At 34.9% G+C, this 17,960-nt stretch overlaps 1 protein-coding gene across 3 annotated transcripts in view; it reads left to right on the top strand.

The window, feature by feature from the left end:
* NAALADL2 (N-acetylated alpha-linked acidic dipeptidase like 2) overlaps positions 1 to 17,806 on the top strand; it is a 1,427,879-nt gene extending 1,410,073 nt beyond the window's left edge. For all 3 annotated transcript variants that reach the window (XM_046003219.1, XM_046003220.1, XM_046003218.1), the window contains one exon: positions 10,480 to 17,806. In XM_046003219.1, the coding sequence (XP_045859175.1) occupies positions 10,480 to 10,678 (199 nt within the window). In that variant the 3' untranslated portion in view covers positions 10,679 to 17,806. The remainder of the gene's footprint in view (positions 1 to 10,479) is intronic.
* Positions 17,807 to 17,960: the final 154 nt, after the last annotated feature.

The following is a 17,960-nucleotide window of genomic DNA, read 5'->3' as shown; positions in this document are numbered from 1 at the left end:
GTAAATTGTGAAAAAATTTACAGTTAAGGAATAGCACCAGAGTTCCTTTAAAACATCATTTTTTGTCACATTTACAAAATGAATGTTTAGTAAGTTAACATGTAACAATTTTGTAAAATGTGAAAAGTAATCCTCCTAGTTTTTTAGAATAATTTTACCTTAAAGCATTCATTCCTTCATTAAATTCCTTCAACCTTTGTGATCAACATTCATACCTTCAGATGATCACTCTGTACTTAGTTTTCCTTCTAGCTAAAGTTAAACACTTTGTTGTTCTGTTAGTTTCTATGTTTTCAAGTCATCTCAAATAACATATTTGTTATTTAAGGAAAACCATACATTTTTTTCACCTCAAAGAAGTTATTTTCAAACATCAGCTAAATAAATTATGTAAATCTTCAGGTTAAAAAATACCTATAGTTATTAAGGAAAATATTTATGTGTTTTTAATAACTATGTAATTAAAAACTATTGTATATCTGGATACATTTGATGGAAAGTAGCATAAAACCCTACACAAAGTAGTAAAGTATCTTGACTCACATAATTGAAAGTCAAGAGAAAAGCAGATTTTAGGTTCAGCATCTCTATCATGTGGCCAAGAAATACATTCCTGTCTCTTAGCTCTGCTTCCATGGTATCATATCAAAGCTGATTTTCCTCCCGTTGTGAAAAGGAGATGTACCATTTTCAAATTTCATATCCATAACCATTACTATTCAAGAGCAGAAAAGGGATTAACTTTTAGTGATTCCCTGAAAAAAGCAAGGAACTACTGCTCTTAGAATCCTGCAGGAAGTCTCCCTTCAAATTCAATTCCCAACATATGCCCATTGTTGAAATAATCGATTTGATTAAGGAATTACTATATGCTGACTTGATTAGGACTGTGTTATCTGAATCAATATTATGGTGATTGGAATCAAATTTAACTGTTACTATCAGGATCTGCCCCTGGAGATTTTCCCACAAAGCATAAGACATGTGGTCAACACTGGATAGAATACTTATAGAAATTGTACTCTATGCCCATAAAGAGTATATGACATAGTTAGAGAGATAAGATACACAAAAAAATTCATAACAAAGCCAATATTTTCTAATATTCTAAGATATATATGTATATACGTATACATATATACATATATATAAAATAAGGTGAAATTTTTCGTAAAATAAGAAATTAAATAATCTCATACCATAGAATGCATTCTAAATGCATTATATAGAAATACATTAAAATAATAATTTATTCATTATGTGCTTAGCTTTTAACATAGACTTTAAACACTTTTCTATCCTTGAGCACCTAACATAGCAACTTACTCATATTAGATGTTTAATAAGGGCTGTTGAGTAGAATAAGCAAAAAGATCAATATTGGCTCAATTACTCACTTTGTTTAAATAGACACAGCCTAAATTATAAACTTTTGCCTTTAGAGTGAACTTTTCAAAACAAATATTTCACACCCCTTTCATTACTGAAATAAAAAAATAAATGAAGAAAAACCTGAATTACTTATTTTGTTTGGTTTTGTGACCTCAGCATTGCTGTTTACTAAAGGTAATGAAGGTAAGGAAAGAATAATGGAGAAAGGGAAAATGCAAATATTTGGAATATAGATTAAAGGAAATGTATTTTTATGTTAATTGCCAAGTGCCTATAGGGCATTCAAATGAAATTGTCCTTGGAGGGCGCTGATGATAGAAACTCCCATACTAAGAGAAAATGAGTTCTAAGCAAGTTAAGAAAGAAAATTCCCTTAAATATTGATGTCTAAGCCATACATACAGGGAAAGTAAGATGGAAAGAAAAAACAGTGATAACGTTAAGACAAGGAAACAATTACGTTAGTGTGAGGAAAAAATGGTCAAATTGTGGAAGGTGCTAAGGATGTATTAATCTTCGACTGATTTCTGGGACCCCTTTTGATTCAATGGGAAATTTTCAAGTGAAGAAATATAACTTTTTTTTATAGGTAAACCATTAAGCACTGTGCCATTCAAGGGAGTCTTCCCTGAATATCTTAAAAGATATCCTCTTCTCAGGGAACTTCTCTTGAGAAATAATATAGTTAGATGGACTGAAAAGTCTTGAGACATAGAATACAGTTGTTAAGTCTTTCTACTTTCCTCTGCTGTCTTTTATATGTAATTTTAATGCAAACAGAATTATTTTTGTTCATTTCTTGGGCTGTACCTCAGCAAGATGATCCATATTAAAACAAAACAAAAAAAAACAAAACAACAACAACAACAAAACAAAACCAAAAGCCAGTATGCTATAATGATTAGCTTATTTTTTGTTCGTGGAAAAATCTCACCTGATAGTCCAAGCAGGTTTTAAAACTTCAAATGAATAAACACATTCTTGTAATGCATACATCCTGGGGGACTGTTTGGCTTGATTTTTCAAGAGTGTCTTTTGAATTCAGCCCCATTGAAAATCACCACCAAATTTAGTACCTTAAAACAACTCTATTTTGTCTGTAATTCTTCAATATGGCCATCTAGACTGGACTCAGCGGGGTGACTCTTCTGATTTGGGCCAGGCTGGGTCTCTCTCTGCTATGTTTATGTCTGCACCCAGTGCTTTGGCTGCCAGCTTGGCTGGGGGCTAGCTAGTATAGGAGGGCCTCACTCAGCTGAACAGCTCCTCTCTCTCTCTGTGTTCTCTTTTTTTCCAGCAGGCTAACAGGATCATTCACATGGTGGTTTGGCAGGCTTCCAAAAAAAGAGAAGTGTGCCAGACCTTCTGAAGCATAGGCACACCACATAAGCCACATTCTACTGGTCAGAGCAAATATTAAGGCCAAACCAGAATCAGCAGGCAAGGGAATAGACTCCGTTTGTTGGTGGATTGGAGCTACAGTCATATTTTGAGGAGGCCTGCATAGAAGGAGGGGAATAATGAAAACCATTTTCATAAACAATCTACACATGTTATTTCATTCTCAATTGTCCATGGAGTGAGTTTGTGGCTTGGTGATATCACAAAGGTCCTAATTCTCATTCTGCTTTTGCAAATATAGACCAAATTCAAATTTTGTTGAAACATATCTGTACTATAAGTAGTGTAGCCATGTATTTTGTGACTTCTCATGGACATAGTATCCAGGTCAATGGTCTTTCCTAATGTTGATATACCTACAGCAATCCACTGTTAACTATGGAGTACAGTTAGTATAATAATTAAAAAGAATTAGCCACAATTGTAAATTTTGAGCTGGACTTTTTTTCTCCACATGCAGCATATATACCCAGTTTCGAAAGACATGGTTTATTATTTGCTGTGATTTCATTTAGAAGTTTCTCAACGTGAAGTATAATGAATGCTAACTCAAGTTTAAGATGTATGGCATCCTGTGACCATTCATGGATATAAGAAGGAACATTTGAAAGAGAGTCATCGTTTCCATCATTAATTTGCTAATTCACACACAAGGAAATGACTCATGAAGACTTTAACTTCCTTTGTTTCAAAATCCATTTTCTTCGGTTTTCCTTTGCCTTAGCTGAATGGGAAAGATTTGTCAGTTGAGTAAAGAAGCTTCGTCTCCTTCAGTGATGCTACGGGAGTAATTAATTAGGTTTCTGAGTTTGGCACTGCTCTTTCCTGGTCACCGTGATGTGTCATTGAAACGGACCCATTAAAATGAGTGATGTGTGTTGTAATTTCATTAGTGTCATCAATAATGTATTACACTTTCCTTTTAGTAGTCTCTTTGTGTGGTGTGTGGGTCAGGATGACTGTATGAATTACATTTATAAGATCCAAATTGTTACAGATGAGGGAAGATAGGCATGAGGGTGGAATTAATGTTATTTTAAACACGATAACTACAAAAATGATTTCAATTAAATAATATTTTAATTAGGTCTGATGTCTCTACATGCCATACTGAGATACATGTTGTGTGTATGCAAATAAGATGGTGATTTATTGAATTAATAACACAGTCCATTCTCTCTACAAGGTAACTCTCTGAACTGGACTAAAGCAGGTGTGTGTAAGAGCAGGAATAGTTCATTAAGGAATAGAATTCCTTAGTGGTTGTAAAAGGTAGACTGTTAACATGGAAACTTTTCAAGTGTATTTTCTTACTTTCCTTCCACCCTATTTTCCTGCCAGACATATGCCTTTTGACTGGTTATTTGCCAATTCCCAGTCTACTTTAAGCTGAAAAATATGACCCGTCATTGAGAAAAGCCAGACATATTTGAGTACTCTGATATAGGATATGCTTTTTGTTTATTTAAGATTTTTATTTATTTATTTGACAAAGATCACAAGTAGGCAGAGAGGCAGGCAGAGAGAGGGGGGAAGTAGGCTCTCTGCTGAGCAGAGAGCCTGATGCGGGGCTTGATCCCAGGACCCTGGGATCATGACCTGAGCTGAAGGCAGAGGCTTTAACCCACTGAGCCACCCAGGTGCCCCTGATATAGGATATGTTGTTGAAATCTTTTAACTCCATTTATTTGAGATTTAATTCAGGAGACTTTTATGAGAATGCAAAGAGCTTTTGGCTTAGAAGCTTCCACCAGAATCACTGATCTAATTTAAAATATTTTCAAAGGCAAGAATCATTTGCATATTAAAAATGGTATAGTAGTTTTGTCTCCCCAAGAATGATCTGGGGGTACTTAGAGTTAATGATTGACTATGTAAGAAAGTTCTGAGAACTAAGAAATACATGAAAATGTATGTGATGAAATGTAAAAACATGGCTGGGCTTTGATTTTTGTCTTCCATTCAAATATTAAAACTAAAATACTATGAGGATACTTTTTTGAGAAAGGGTTCCAAACACAGAAATTTATTTTATATAAGTGGAAAACTAAATAGTACACATTTAAGAGTGCCTGGGTGACTCAGTGGGTTAAAGCCTATGCCTTGGGCTCAGGTCCAGGGCTGGAGCCCTGCATGGGGCTCTCTGCTCAGTGGGGAGCCTGCTTCCCCCCCCGCCCCCCCCCTGCTCTGCCTGCCTCTCTGCCTACTTGTGATCTCTGTCTGTCAAATAAATAAAATCTTGTAAAAAAAAGTACACATTTAGTACATAGAAGAAAGATAGGAAAAGATGAGCTACTTCTAGAAATCAGTAGGAAAAATTATTTTTCTCATGAAAATTTAAAAAGATATTTTTGTTATCCCAAATTTGTTTATAAGATAAAACAATCTACCCAGGTAAAAAAACTTTTATCACAATAAAGATCAACTAACTTAAGCTATATCAGCAGCTCCCCAAAATGAGTTTTCTCTTACATTATGATGAAAGAATCTGGTTACTTATCTTCAAGTAGAATCTCAATATTTGTAGTTTTATGCTGATTTGTATCCAATTTGGGTAGAAATGGATATGAGTGTTTATCTTACATAATAGCTTGCCACAGCTTACTACTTGAATCATGTAGCATATGGAAATGTGTTTAGCTCCTCGTGGAATTTCACAAACCAAAAAAGGATCCATTTCTATTCACTTGGCTTGTTTACAGTCATTATAAAAGTATGTTATTGTGTTGCTTACTACTTAGAAAAAGCAAATGTTGGCACACTACAGACTATTGCATTGGTCTTTAAGAAGTACATGTATTGCTTTCCAGTTAAAAAAAAGAGAGAGAGAAACTATATTTCTTGTGTTTTAGACCCAAACATCCTTTTTTTTTTTAAAGATTTTATTTATTTATTTGACAAAGAGAGATCATAACTAGGCAGAGAGGCAGGCAGAGAGAGTGAGAGGGAAGCAGGCTCCCCGCCGAGCAGAGCCCGATGCGGGACTCGATCCCAGGACCCTGAGATCATGACCTGAGTCGAAGGTAGCGGCTTAAACCACTGAGCCACCCAGGCGCCCCCCTAAACATCCTTTTAAAGATATTTTTTTATTCTTCTACCTTATTACCCTTCTAGATACTTTATAGTAGTTATGCTGAAATTTTAGATATATATATTAGAGATTGTGCTCATGATTAAAGGAATTGTCACTGAGGGATTAATCTTGTAACCTTTTATGAGCATGTTTTATTAATATCTCATCATTAAATTTAATATTAATAATATTTAACATTTAATAACCATAGAATGTATATGTAGGAATGTATTTTGTGCCAGTAGATTTTGAAAATGTGGAAAGGTCACTATACTAGTATAAAAATTATTAAACATGTTCCCCATAATATATTAATTAACCTCATTCAACTCATTTAAGAGGCAGTTCTGGTTAATGAAGATTATAATACTTTTGTTTGTCAGCATGCTTAACAATATGCCTTTCAGGAATGGGAAGTATTTGGTACAGCTTTTCAAAATATCTTTTGTACTCTTACATTCTGGAAGTATATTTGCCATGGACTATTTATAGTTAAATAGAAAACTTACGAAGTAGAAGGAGAGAACTTAAAACTATTCTATTATACTAATTTAGTTATTCTTATTGCAAACAGTATAAGTTATCTATAAAAGAGTACTTTTAATTGATTGAATAATTAAATATATTTTAAACTTTTTATCCTCAAAAGATCTCAGTTATTAAGTAATTTTCCTTTATCTCACACACACACACACACACACACACACACACACACACACACACACATATTTGGTAGGTATCCTGACACTAAAAACCCACTCCTTTTTTAAAAATGGCAATTGAGGGGCGCCTGGGTGGCTCAGTGGATTGAGCCACTGCCTTCGGCTCAGGTCATGATCTCAGGGTCCTGGGATCGAGCCCCGCATGGGGCTCTCTGCTCTGCAGGGAGCCTGCTTCCTCCTCTCTCTCTGCCTGCCTCTCTGCCTACTTGTGATCTCTCTCTCTGTCAAATAAATAAATAAAATCTTTAAAAATGGCAATTGAAAAAGATTATGTAAAGATGAAAAAAGTAACTTTTGTATAGGCTGTGGCAGGTAGGAGAATACATGTGACTGAGGCAATTTTATCTCCATTTGGAAAAATTCCATGGTCGTATCAGCGTTCCTCTATTATTTGGTTTCTTTTATTTCCTACCCTCCTTAATGAGGTAAAAGGAGTAAAACTAATACTTAGGGAAATTGTCATTAGGTACTTCATTAATTCTATTTTAAGTTATTTTAATAAAATAAAAACTTTTACACATAGAAACATGTACATATGGATACTGTATGTATATACATGTAAAAATGGGTTACATGATTATATTCGCATGGTTGAATGGCTTCTTCTGACAGTCTCTTTAATTTTATGAATACTATGGAAGTGGCAGAAGGGAAATCTCTGGTTTTAAAAAGAGTGTTCTAATTGTGGAAACAGATCCAAATTTTTCTCAGAGTACAATTTGTGACCAGAGAATTATACATGATCCACTTGCCACTCTGTTTGGAGGATGTTTTTCTCCCTCCCATATTCAGGGAATATATGTTTCTTAATACAAATTTTATACCTGAATTCAAGAATATTTGGAATCTAGAAAGTGCCTTTCTTGCTCTGCTCTATTTAATTCATATAATGCCAAGTTTACTCCTAGGCACAAAAGTCAAGGATCTTGGGTTATTAGGGATAGTTCTCATTTTAAATTATCTGTTTTGAAAAATTCAATGAAATAGCTTCTGAGTTTAAGGATCTTCTGCCCTATTGCCTCCCACTATGTATGTATTGTCAACTTAAATTCTTCTCCAAAGACAGAAATTTAAGACAGTTTTATTCTTAAACATTTAATGCTTAAAATGCAAAACAAAGTGGATTGATGTAATTTATACCAATATGATTGAGGATCTACTAAGTTCCTATCACTGATATAGTGATAGGAATATCTAAGGATAGGATAACTAAGCCTGATAAAAATTAAGGTAATTAAATCACCATGACTGAAGTTCTCCTGTATTCACAACACTAAATGAGACCTGATAAAGAAGTAATGTCTTTCTTAACCCTAGCGTGAAAGCAATGATATCATGGCATATCCTTGCAAATACAGGGTGCTGTGTCACATAGCAGAGAAGAAAAGACACTGAAAAGATGGGGAAGTCAATATCGTCAGAGACCAGTTAGATACATAAGGAAAAGAGATGACTTGCAGGGTTCTGGCAGGAATGATTAGGGAGATTACGTAAACCACAGAATACAAAGTGGGAAGTTTGGGAGAAGCTGAGGTAGAGGAGTTGGAGGAGATAGAAAACAAGAATTCAGAACTCTAAGTGGAGGTTAGTGTCAGGGAAAGTATAAGTTAGTTAAATCTGTACCATGGCCCTTCATCTTTTCAAAATTAACCATCACGGTGTAACTCACATCTTTGTCACCATCTGGACTAAGTGGTCCTTCAGGCTTTATATTACAAAGTGATCATGCCAAATAAAATCTCATAACCTTTCTCTTTTGCTTAAAACCTTTCACTGCTTTCTTATGCCTTTCAGAAAAAGTGAGACGTCCTTCACTTGGTATGGAAGGGTCACTAGGATGGCTGGATTTCCTCTCCCAGGTCCTCTACAGCTGCCCGCTGGCCTTGCACATTGTTCATTCAGAAACACTGACATTGATTTACTGGGCAGACCAAACTGTTTTAGAAATGTGTACCTTTGGATATACTATCCCTCCTGCATAGGGTGCTGTCTCTGCTTTCCACCTTGTTTCCTTTCCTAAATCTTTCTAACCTGTGACTCAAGAATGCTCAAATATTCTCTATTATGAATTTTTTCTGACCCTTTTCAATGGCAACACTTCATCTGTTGCCTTTCATTTTTCATCACTACACCTTTCATTTTTAATTTGATAGACACCTGTATTTTAATTATTTATATCTGCTTCTCTCATCAGACCATGGAATTTCACCTAGTTTGGGCTGGGAATAAGTCAAATGATGTAATAATCCATAGTTCTCTGCCAAAATGCATCTCTTTCTATCTATCAATGATAAAAGGGGCCATGGTAGATTTGCTCAAGGCCAAATTCTTCTTTCTAAGAAATCTGGATAAATTTCAGGGCACCATTTAATATACACTGCACACTTAAGAGAAGATAGTATTCTAAATATCAAATACATACAAAAGAATAGAGAATGTATAATATATTCTATTATCCAGTTTCAACAATTTTTAACTAATGGTCAATCTTATTCCATCTATACTGTCCATGGCTCCACTCCCCTTTTTCCTCCCAAATGTTTTGAAGTAAAATCCTAGACATGATATACTCTTTCATTTGCAATATTACTCTATGCATTTCTAGAAAATAAGGACACTTTTTGAAAACATACCAATGATAACATCATCACACCTAAAATATTAGCAATTCCTTAATATTAACAAATCTCCAATTAGTAGTCAATTTTGCACTGCTTCTCATTCTTTAAACAGTTTGAGTAAAAGTCTAGTAAAGTCTATACTTCATGAATGGTTGATATGTTTCTTTTGGTCTAAAGCAGTAGCTGTCCATCAGGAGCAATTTTGCCCTGTCAGGGACAGTTTTGGCAGTCTGGAGACATTTTTGGTTTTCACAACTGGACTGGACAAATGGACTGAATGTTTGTATCCTCCCAAAATATATGAGTTAAACCCCTAACCCCAACATGGTGGTATTTGTATATGGGGACTTTGGGAGCTAATTAAGGTTAGATGAGTTCATGGAGGTGTGGCCCTCATGATGGGACAAATGCCCTTATGAAAAGAGGAGAAGACACAGGATCTCTCTCTCTCTCTCTCTCTCTTTCTCTGTGTGTGTGTGTGTATGTATGTGTGTGCACCATGGAGGGACTTGTGAGAATGGAAACAGGGAGAAGACTTCAACCGAGAGCCTAGCCATGCTGGTACCTTGGTCTCAGACTTCCAGCCCAAGAACTGTGAGAAATAAACCTTTGTTTGTCAAGCCACTCAGTGTTGGTATTCTGTTACAGCAGCCTGAATTCAATGACACAACCGAAGGAGAGAGTTACTGGCGTCAAGTGGGTGGTGGCCAGGGATACTGCTAAACATCCTGTAATGCATAGGACAACTGCTCAAAAAAGAATCACCCAGCCACAAATGTCAAGGAGCCTGAGGTTGGCAAACCTTAGTCTGGAGGTTTTTCCTTCACCTATTTTTTTATTACAATTATTTGTGGAATAAGCAGGGTGATTTTTCCTACAGAGTTTCCCACGGTTCCCGTTTGCTAATGACACATCATTGCATCATTTAAGGTATTTCTCTGTCTCTTGTATTTATTAGCAATTAGATTTAGAAGCTTCATCAGATTCAGATTCAACTTTTTCAGCAAAACTACTTCATTTTATTTCACAGATAGTATTGTACACTTCCATGAGGGGGCATATAATGTCTAATTATCTCTCATCACTATAGGAAACTTGATGACCCATGTCTGTATTCAATTCATGAGAGGTTGGAAAATGATGATATGGTATTTTTATAATTTCTTCATTGACTGCAAATGTCACTGTTTATTGGAAATAGTTATTATGATGTTCTATATGAAAAGAGCATTGTGCCTGTGACATTTACACATTCCTTATTTCTCTTTAGAAATATCCTGTACCACCTTGATGAGAAGACAAGCCAGTTTTCAATCCTCCTGGAGGCACAGGAGCGCTGCCAGTTATTTGCCTCAAATGAGAGCCTTCAAGAAGCCCTGTCAGAGGTGCTGAACAGCATTAATTCAGCTCAGGTTTACTTCAAAGCAGGACTTGATGTGTTCGAGGATGTCTTGGCTGGAAAGAACTGAGTAAACTCTCAGCATTTTAAAAAGTTTGTTTACAATTCTTCAAGCAAAAGCTCTAATCTAACCAGATTTTCTGACATTGAAGACTTTCCCCCCAATGACTTTTTATACAAGTCTAAAGCTATTATGACATCGTGTTTTTAAATGTACATATAAAAGAGCATTTTGCACATTTAATATTTTCTTATATCAACATCTCTGAATATGTCAAAGCAAGTTATTGAAATAATCCTTAAGATTTATCTATTAAAAAGAAATCTGCTGTATTTTTGTATATATAAAATATGTAGGGGGAAAAGTTCCAAGATGTTCTGGACAATCTTCACTCCTAGGGATAAAACATATAGGAATGGAAGTTAAAACATATAGGAATGGAAGCTATTAATGAACTAGTTTCTGTAATAGAAATGGAGAGTTGATATGGTTTCAGATTAACTTCACTAGTAAGTATTCAATATGAAGAATTCAAGTATTCCGACTGACTGATTGGTCGACCAAAACCACTTTGAATGTTTCTATTTTATGAAATGAAGTGCCTGTTCGTAATACAACTAGATGTAGTAATACACTGGTTATGAAATTGTATTTTTTAAGTATTAATGAAAAAAAGAGCCATAAACATTCCAGGGGAAAATCTCAAAGTAGCTGCACAGAGCAATTTAAATGCAAATTTTTTCCTAACAACTTCTAAGGTGACTAGCTTTGAAACCCCTAATTTGCTTCAGTTGATTTTGTACAAATTTCAGGAGTGATATATGTCTTATGAGGGAGAAAATATTTCTGATTTCTTCTTCTGTTGGTTCTGTTGGAAGCACTGAAACCCAGCTACTCTAAAATGAAAGCATTTTGCATTGCTATTCCTTCTTGTATTTTTTTCTGAAACTCCTTCCTGTAAGGCGGTTTTAACAGAAAACCATGTAATTTCCACAGGAAAGTAGCAAAGTTTCTCTTTGAAAACCCAAACTATCTTGAAAAGCATCAAATTGCTATTTCTGCCGCTGACGAAAAGGACTTACAATGAAAGAAATAGTTGTTTGATCAATGGAAAACTTCTTAATTCTGTGAAGAGGCTTTTGATATTTTTCCTTCTTTATCCTTCATTGTGACTAAGATGAAAGTGTAGCAAATACCCATGCTTCTAATTTTATGCAGAAAATACAGTGTTACTACAGGAGTGTGCCTTTCCCACACTTCAGTTCTTCTCTCATGTGGAAAATGAAGTTTTTCATATTGACATTGTCACGAAATGGCCCCAGCATCCACTATTTCCCCAAAAGCCCAACATTCTGTCTGTTAGGTGACAGTTTAAACTTTGAGCTTTATCCTCAGAAATGTTCTTTTGGTATTGAATAAAGCAATTCCCCTTAGGAAACGTAACCTCAGTATATTTTATGTGAATTGTCTCCACCTAACACAACACCCAGACGCACTTCCCTTTGTAGGTACTCCACCAGAGCAACATTACAGCCGATGCTTGTATGTCGACGTCCCCAGTTTTTATGGATAAGCGTAAACCTACTCTTGGTTTAAAGAAAAGCTACAGCTGAGGGGAAAGAATCAATCAGTATTGATTAATTGATTTATAAGGGTCAGCTGTTCCTATCATAAGTAATCTTGATATGCTCAAGGCAAAGAGGAGAATTGATGCAATTAGCTGGATAATTCAAGCAGAAATCCGTTTTCCTATGAATTGCCTGTGTGCGCATATTTTTAAGTGACAAATGGAACTACCTTACACATTTCTTTTGAAACCAGTGTGCTTGTTTGAAAACACTTCCTATGTTGAGGAGTATCTACAAGCAAAAGCTAAGAGGACCAGCTTCTTGTGTACCTCAGTGTCAGTGCCCTGATTTCTGGTCCACAGAAATCAATAGCAGAACAGAGGGGAAAGACACGCACAAACACTGTTCAGGGCCAAATAGGAGAATACTTTCTACCGAAGGTTCCTCCATGTTTAATCAAGCTTTCATGTGTTCCTTCTAGTTCTTCGTTATAGTTGAAGTTAATGTAAACCAACCAACATTTTGAAGTGGAAGCTGAATTTAAAGCAAGCAAAAGCAAATAATCATTAGTTTGGTAGTTTATCATTTGAAAACAAAATCCTAAGGAAACACACTCCCTTAGTCTGTAAGACTGTCGAGAGCACAAAATACGTGTTTGTACATTTTTGTCTAAAGATTGCATACCTACGTAAACCATATTGCGTAGATAAAAATCTCAATATTATGTGTTCTCCCTTCTAGATTATATATTTGCTATTTGAAAAAAAAGCTAAAATTAACTATGTACTAGTGTGTTTTTATTAGTCTATTTAAGAGATTATGTGAACAAAGTAAATTATAATTAAAAAGGATGTCCATTAATTCTATAGATGCTGCTTTAAATCTTCGACTACAACAAACCTCTTAACTAGAACATCACTGCTTTGGTGTTCTTCTAAATTTATATCATTTTAATTTTTTTTCCTTAACAAATCCAAGTAAATAAAATCCTATGCAAATTAATTACAAGTGTTTTTGGTGAGTTGATAGTAGGTTCAAACTGTTGCGGAGATATCCGGGTGGCTGGTACTTCTCACAGTCCTTCGTGTATAGAATGGTACCAGGGCACAATGAGTCACGAATGGTTACTCTCCCGAGAAAATATGGCAGACATTCACCACTTAAATTTGGGTCCAGGAAGGTATATGTGAGCTACTGCCCTTTGTGGAAAAGCGGAGGTTTCATGAAAAGAAAGCCTGAGACATTCTGGTCTAAGCCCTAGGAAATTATCTTTAGCCAGGGAAAGCATTGTCGCTCTCATCAGAGGCAGTGAGTGAAGCCAAAGTGATTAGCAACATGATACAGTCCGGGTTAGTTAGTAGCAAAAACGCAAACTAAAAAACACTGTAATTTAAGTTTCTCTGCTTTTGCATGCAATATGTCCAGTTCTCTCCCTGAGGTGCTAGGGCTACAGATTTTTTTTTTCCAGTGCATTCTATGTAACTAGCAATTTAACCAGAGGCTATATGGGATGGAATCACTGCTTTTAATTAAGGGTTCGTTCATTCTCTGACTATAGACGGAACTGTCTATAGTTCCCTGTCCCTACAGGGAACCCAGGAAAAGGACACCATGACTGGGTACTTGGGAGAAATGGAGAGAGTCTCTACCTGACACCAGGAAGGAGAGCATTGAGTAAAATGCTTCTAAGAGAGGATGTTTTAGCTTTGTATTAAATCAGCAGTCTAAATCAGTATTTCCCAAAATACGGATTTGAAGGAGTGAGGCCTAGGAATGCTCATCTTTAGCAAGATTGCTCAGATAATATTCAAGTACACTGAAGTTTAAGAATTTCTAATCTACACTGATCCTGGGTCTCGAGCAACATTACTTGGTAATATATGCAAATAAAATAAAGAGTCATGATAACAGGAAGGACTTAAACTTTGCTGTTAATGGCACCATTAGAAGAAAAGAGACAGAAACCATTGCATCTCTCAAAAAAAAAAAAAAAAAATAGAAGGATGCAGACACAGCTAACATCTGTGCCTACTACATGTCAGGGAGTATTATAGACTTTTTCACATACTTGTTTCTTCTAACTGAACCCCCACAGTAACCCATTTTAGAAATGAAGACATTGGGTTGAGCGACTTGTCCAAAATTCCACAGCTAATAAAAATGGCTGAGGTGTCTCCCTGCTGGGTTCTCTGGTATTCAGTCCCGTGTTCCTCACACTGAGTGCTGCAGAAAACATCAGAAGAATTTTTTGGTTATAGAACGTGATGTAACTGAAAATTTTAATGTATTTCTGCACAACTGATCAGACTGTGTAGCCTGCCGTTTTACTAGTTTAATTAAAGAGTTTGAAGAAACAAATTACATCATTCCCTATGATGTTGGCCCACCCTAGCAATGGTGGGCGTGTGCAGATAAATTAGAAGCTATCTATAAAAGCATTAAAAATAAGTGTGCCATTGTAAAATATCGTGGTAACTAGATGAAACAACATAAAAAGAGACGAGAAGCCACAAATTTCACAATTTCCTCCTCAAAATGCCTGTATAATTTTGCTGAAAAAAAAAAGAAGAGCAGGTGCTGGGATTAACAACCACAGTTTTATATCATCCTTAAAGATTCAGAAAAACTAACTGACTTTTTAAAATACACACACAACACGCACACACACAAACACACAGCATACAGTAGATTTCCCCATTGAAAAAATAGGTGCATGAAAAGAAAATAAACAATGATCTGTTACCATCTGCCTAATAATGAATCAGCAACTTTGCCTCCAATGAAAAACTATAATTATTTGCACAATAAATTGGTAGACCTAGCCAAAAATGTTCTCAAGAGACATTCTGTGGAATGTGTAATTAATTACTCCAAAAATTAAGCTTTCTCTGAGGGTAGCACATTGTCATCTCATTGGTTTAATAGGCTATTTAAATGTGCCTTAGCCACACATTCTCCTAGTAGAAAAGAAGTATTTTAAACTGCCAATCCACGTGTTGAGTGGAAGGGAAATGGATCCACATATTCCAATAAATATATCAGCAACATAACTGTTCCATCACAAGATCATGAATGTAACCCAAGGGAAAGCTAAACAAACAATGTGTTATTTGAGAAAAGAAATACTCTGCCTAGCTTCTAGTGAATCGGTATTTCTTGCATAAATTTAAATTGTGGGCTTAAAACAGCCTCAGAATCTGCTCTTCTGTATGATGTTTAAAACTTCACGTATAAATACTTTTCAGTTAAGTGAGTTTTATGCAATTCAGAATTGCAGGTGACAAGAACTTGAAAGGACAGTTGGAAAAGAAATCTTTAAAATGTAGCCTTTTCTGGTCATCACCATATTCACTCAATTTCCTGTTTTCTCTTTCTAGATATACTCTAGCAATGGGATTAGAGTATTTAGAATCTATTCATCTCAATATATATTTATCTGTTAATCAGCCAGAGCTTGATTTCCATAATTCCTCTCCATTCTACTTTGAAGGTATACACTGACATGATTTGCATACTTGGGAGTGCCAAGAAGCTCAAGACCTTGCTTATTGTGAGATGATATTTTTCTTAAAGACATTTATAATCTCATATTCAGATTGTATCTAAATTTACAAAGCAAGGGATTAAACTGAGGCACTTTCAGGTAGCATTCAAGAAAAAGGAGCTGCTTCAAATTTTAATATGCTTCTGGTTAGATAACTCCATGTTTTGATTATATAGTTAAATAATTTTCTGTAACCAAAATGGTAATTTTGATGTTTTCAGCCAAAACCCAATCACTGAAGCCAAGGAAATGCATGGCTACTCTAATTTCTTAAGCAGGATGATGCTTTCAAGAATTAATTCAGGAACAGTAGATCCAGTGCTCGCATCTAGACAATGTTTTAACGAGTATAGACAGAGCCTAACAGTATTCCCTCTACTTCCTTTGATGTCATAAGCCAATAACCACTGAGGTAGCTTTTCTCAGAAGGAACATTTTATTTCCCAGGGGCTAATTAATATGCACCACCTCAGTCCCCAGAGAACTACACAGGTGTCTGTACAATGCCATATGTCATGTGCTATATTCCAGCAAGCTCAAGAGATTAATATACAATCATTATTATGAATTATTATGTTGCATTGAAGTTAATGTCGGTCTTTTGTTCTAATTAAAGTACAAACTTGGCATCTGAATAGAAGCTTAGCTAGAGAAGTGAAGTTAGAGTCTCTGTTTTAATGAACTACATATATTTTTCAATCAAAATGTGTAATTATTCAATTATCTGGTCTGCTCAGTAAGTATATAATTCTTTCTTTAAAGAATCTTAGTCAATATGTTACTATGCAGATGAACATTCTCAGAGTGTGTTTCATCTTTTGAAATTCTTAGCCATTATCGAGTCATGCTTTCATTATATTTGCGGTACTGTTTTATTCCTATTAATAATTATTATTTCTTTATCTTTACATCAGGCTGCTGCACATGGACTACCTTACTCTGAAAGTTAGGAAAAAAATATGATTATAAAGGCAGTTTTATCATACCTGTTTAATAAGAAATAAACACACAAACAAGCAAACAAAATATTTTACCGTACCATTGCAAATTGTCTGTAGGAAGCAAAATACCCAGATGGTTAAGTGTAGCTCATTTAATTATATTCCAAAGAGGTTATAAATAATTCCGTTTAGAAGTTGAGATAGGACTCTATTAGGTAATTTAGTGTTTACATTTCACGCAGAAAGGTTTAGTGGCAAATATATCACACACATTTTAACTTGCTACTTGGAGAATATGATTAGACTATATTCAGGAAAGAAAAAAAAAGATTTCTAGGACACTTTGAAGGGCTAGTTTGTTTTTGTAGACCTCTAGAAAAATCAGCACATTATTTTGATAATTGTTTCCTATATGTGTTTAAAATGTTAATGTATGCCATACATTTTTAATCATGCCTTCAGTGTAGCAATATTTAGATATGTAAAATACTATCATAAATAAAATGTCTCAATTGCAAAAAATTGTAAAAAACAGTAAAGTAATATGGTCTTTAAGAATAGTGAAGAGCAGGGTAAGATTTAGAAATTAACTTGGGATAAAGTTGGAGGACAATCTCTTCAACTAAATTTGCATTGATTAAAAACAAGAATCTCTCAAGGGGTATCTCAATTACTAAATTGCACTAAACTATTATAGTATTGAATATTGTTCAAAATAATTTGATTATCATGTGTGATTCAGAAATCTTTTCTTCATACAGAAATTTCATTGTCATTGTCTTTGCTCTGACTGAATTTTTAATGATGTTGATTTTGATGACATTGTCCGTGATTTTTAAAAATTACTATATAGGTTGGAATGTCTAATTTCTATGATGCATGGATGCCCATCAGGAACTTAGTGCTTTCTATATTTAGCCCAGGTGTGATCTCTATTTATTTTACTAACGTTTTAATGTATTATTCCTTTGACTCAATATGCAGCTTACGAGGGAAAGTATATTGTGATCTGGAGTGACAAAAAATGGGTTGGAACACTACATACATTAAGAATATGAATGAATATTTTATATTTCAGTTGCTTAAATATTTGCACATAATTAAAAACATAGTACTATGAAATAAAGGCATCTTTCAAAAAACATGTTCTGATTCAGAAATGCAGTGAGTATGTGCAGTGAAATGGTAATGTTTAAAACATCCATTCAAAAATATTAAATACAGGTGAAAACCATTGCTATACTGTGTTTTGTTATGATAAAATATGTAGGATTTTAAATATGCAAATTGCATATTAG

Source organism: Meles meles, chromosome 4, assembly GCF_922984935.1.
Source record: "Meles meles chromosome 4, mMelMel3.1 paternal haplotype, whole genome shotgun sequence".
NCBI lineage: Eukaryota > Metazoa > Chordata > Mammalia > Carnivora > Mustelidae > Meles > Meles meles.
This window is presented reverse-complemented; position numbering and strand designations above follow the sequence as displayed.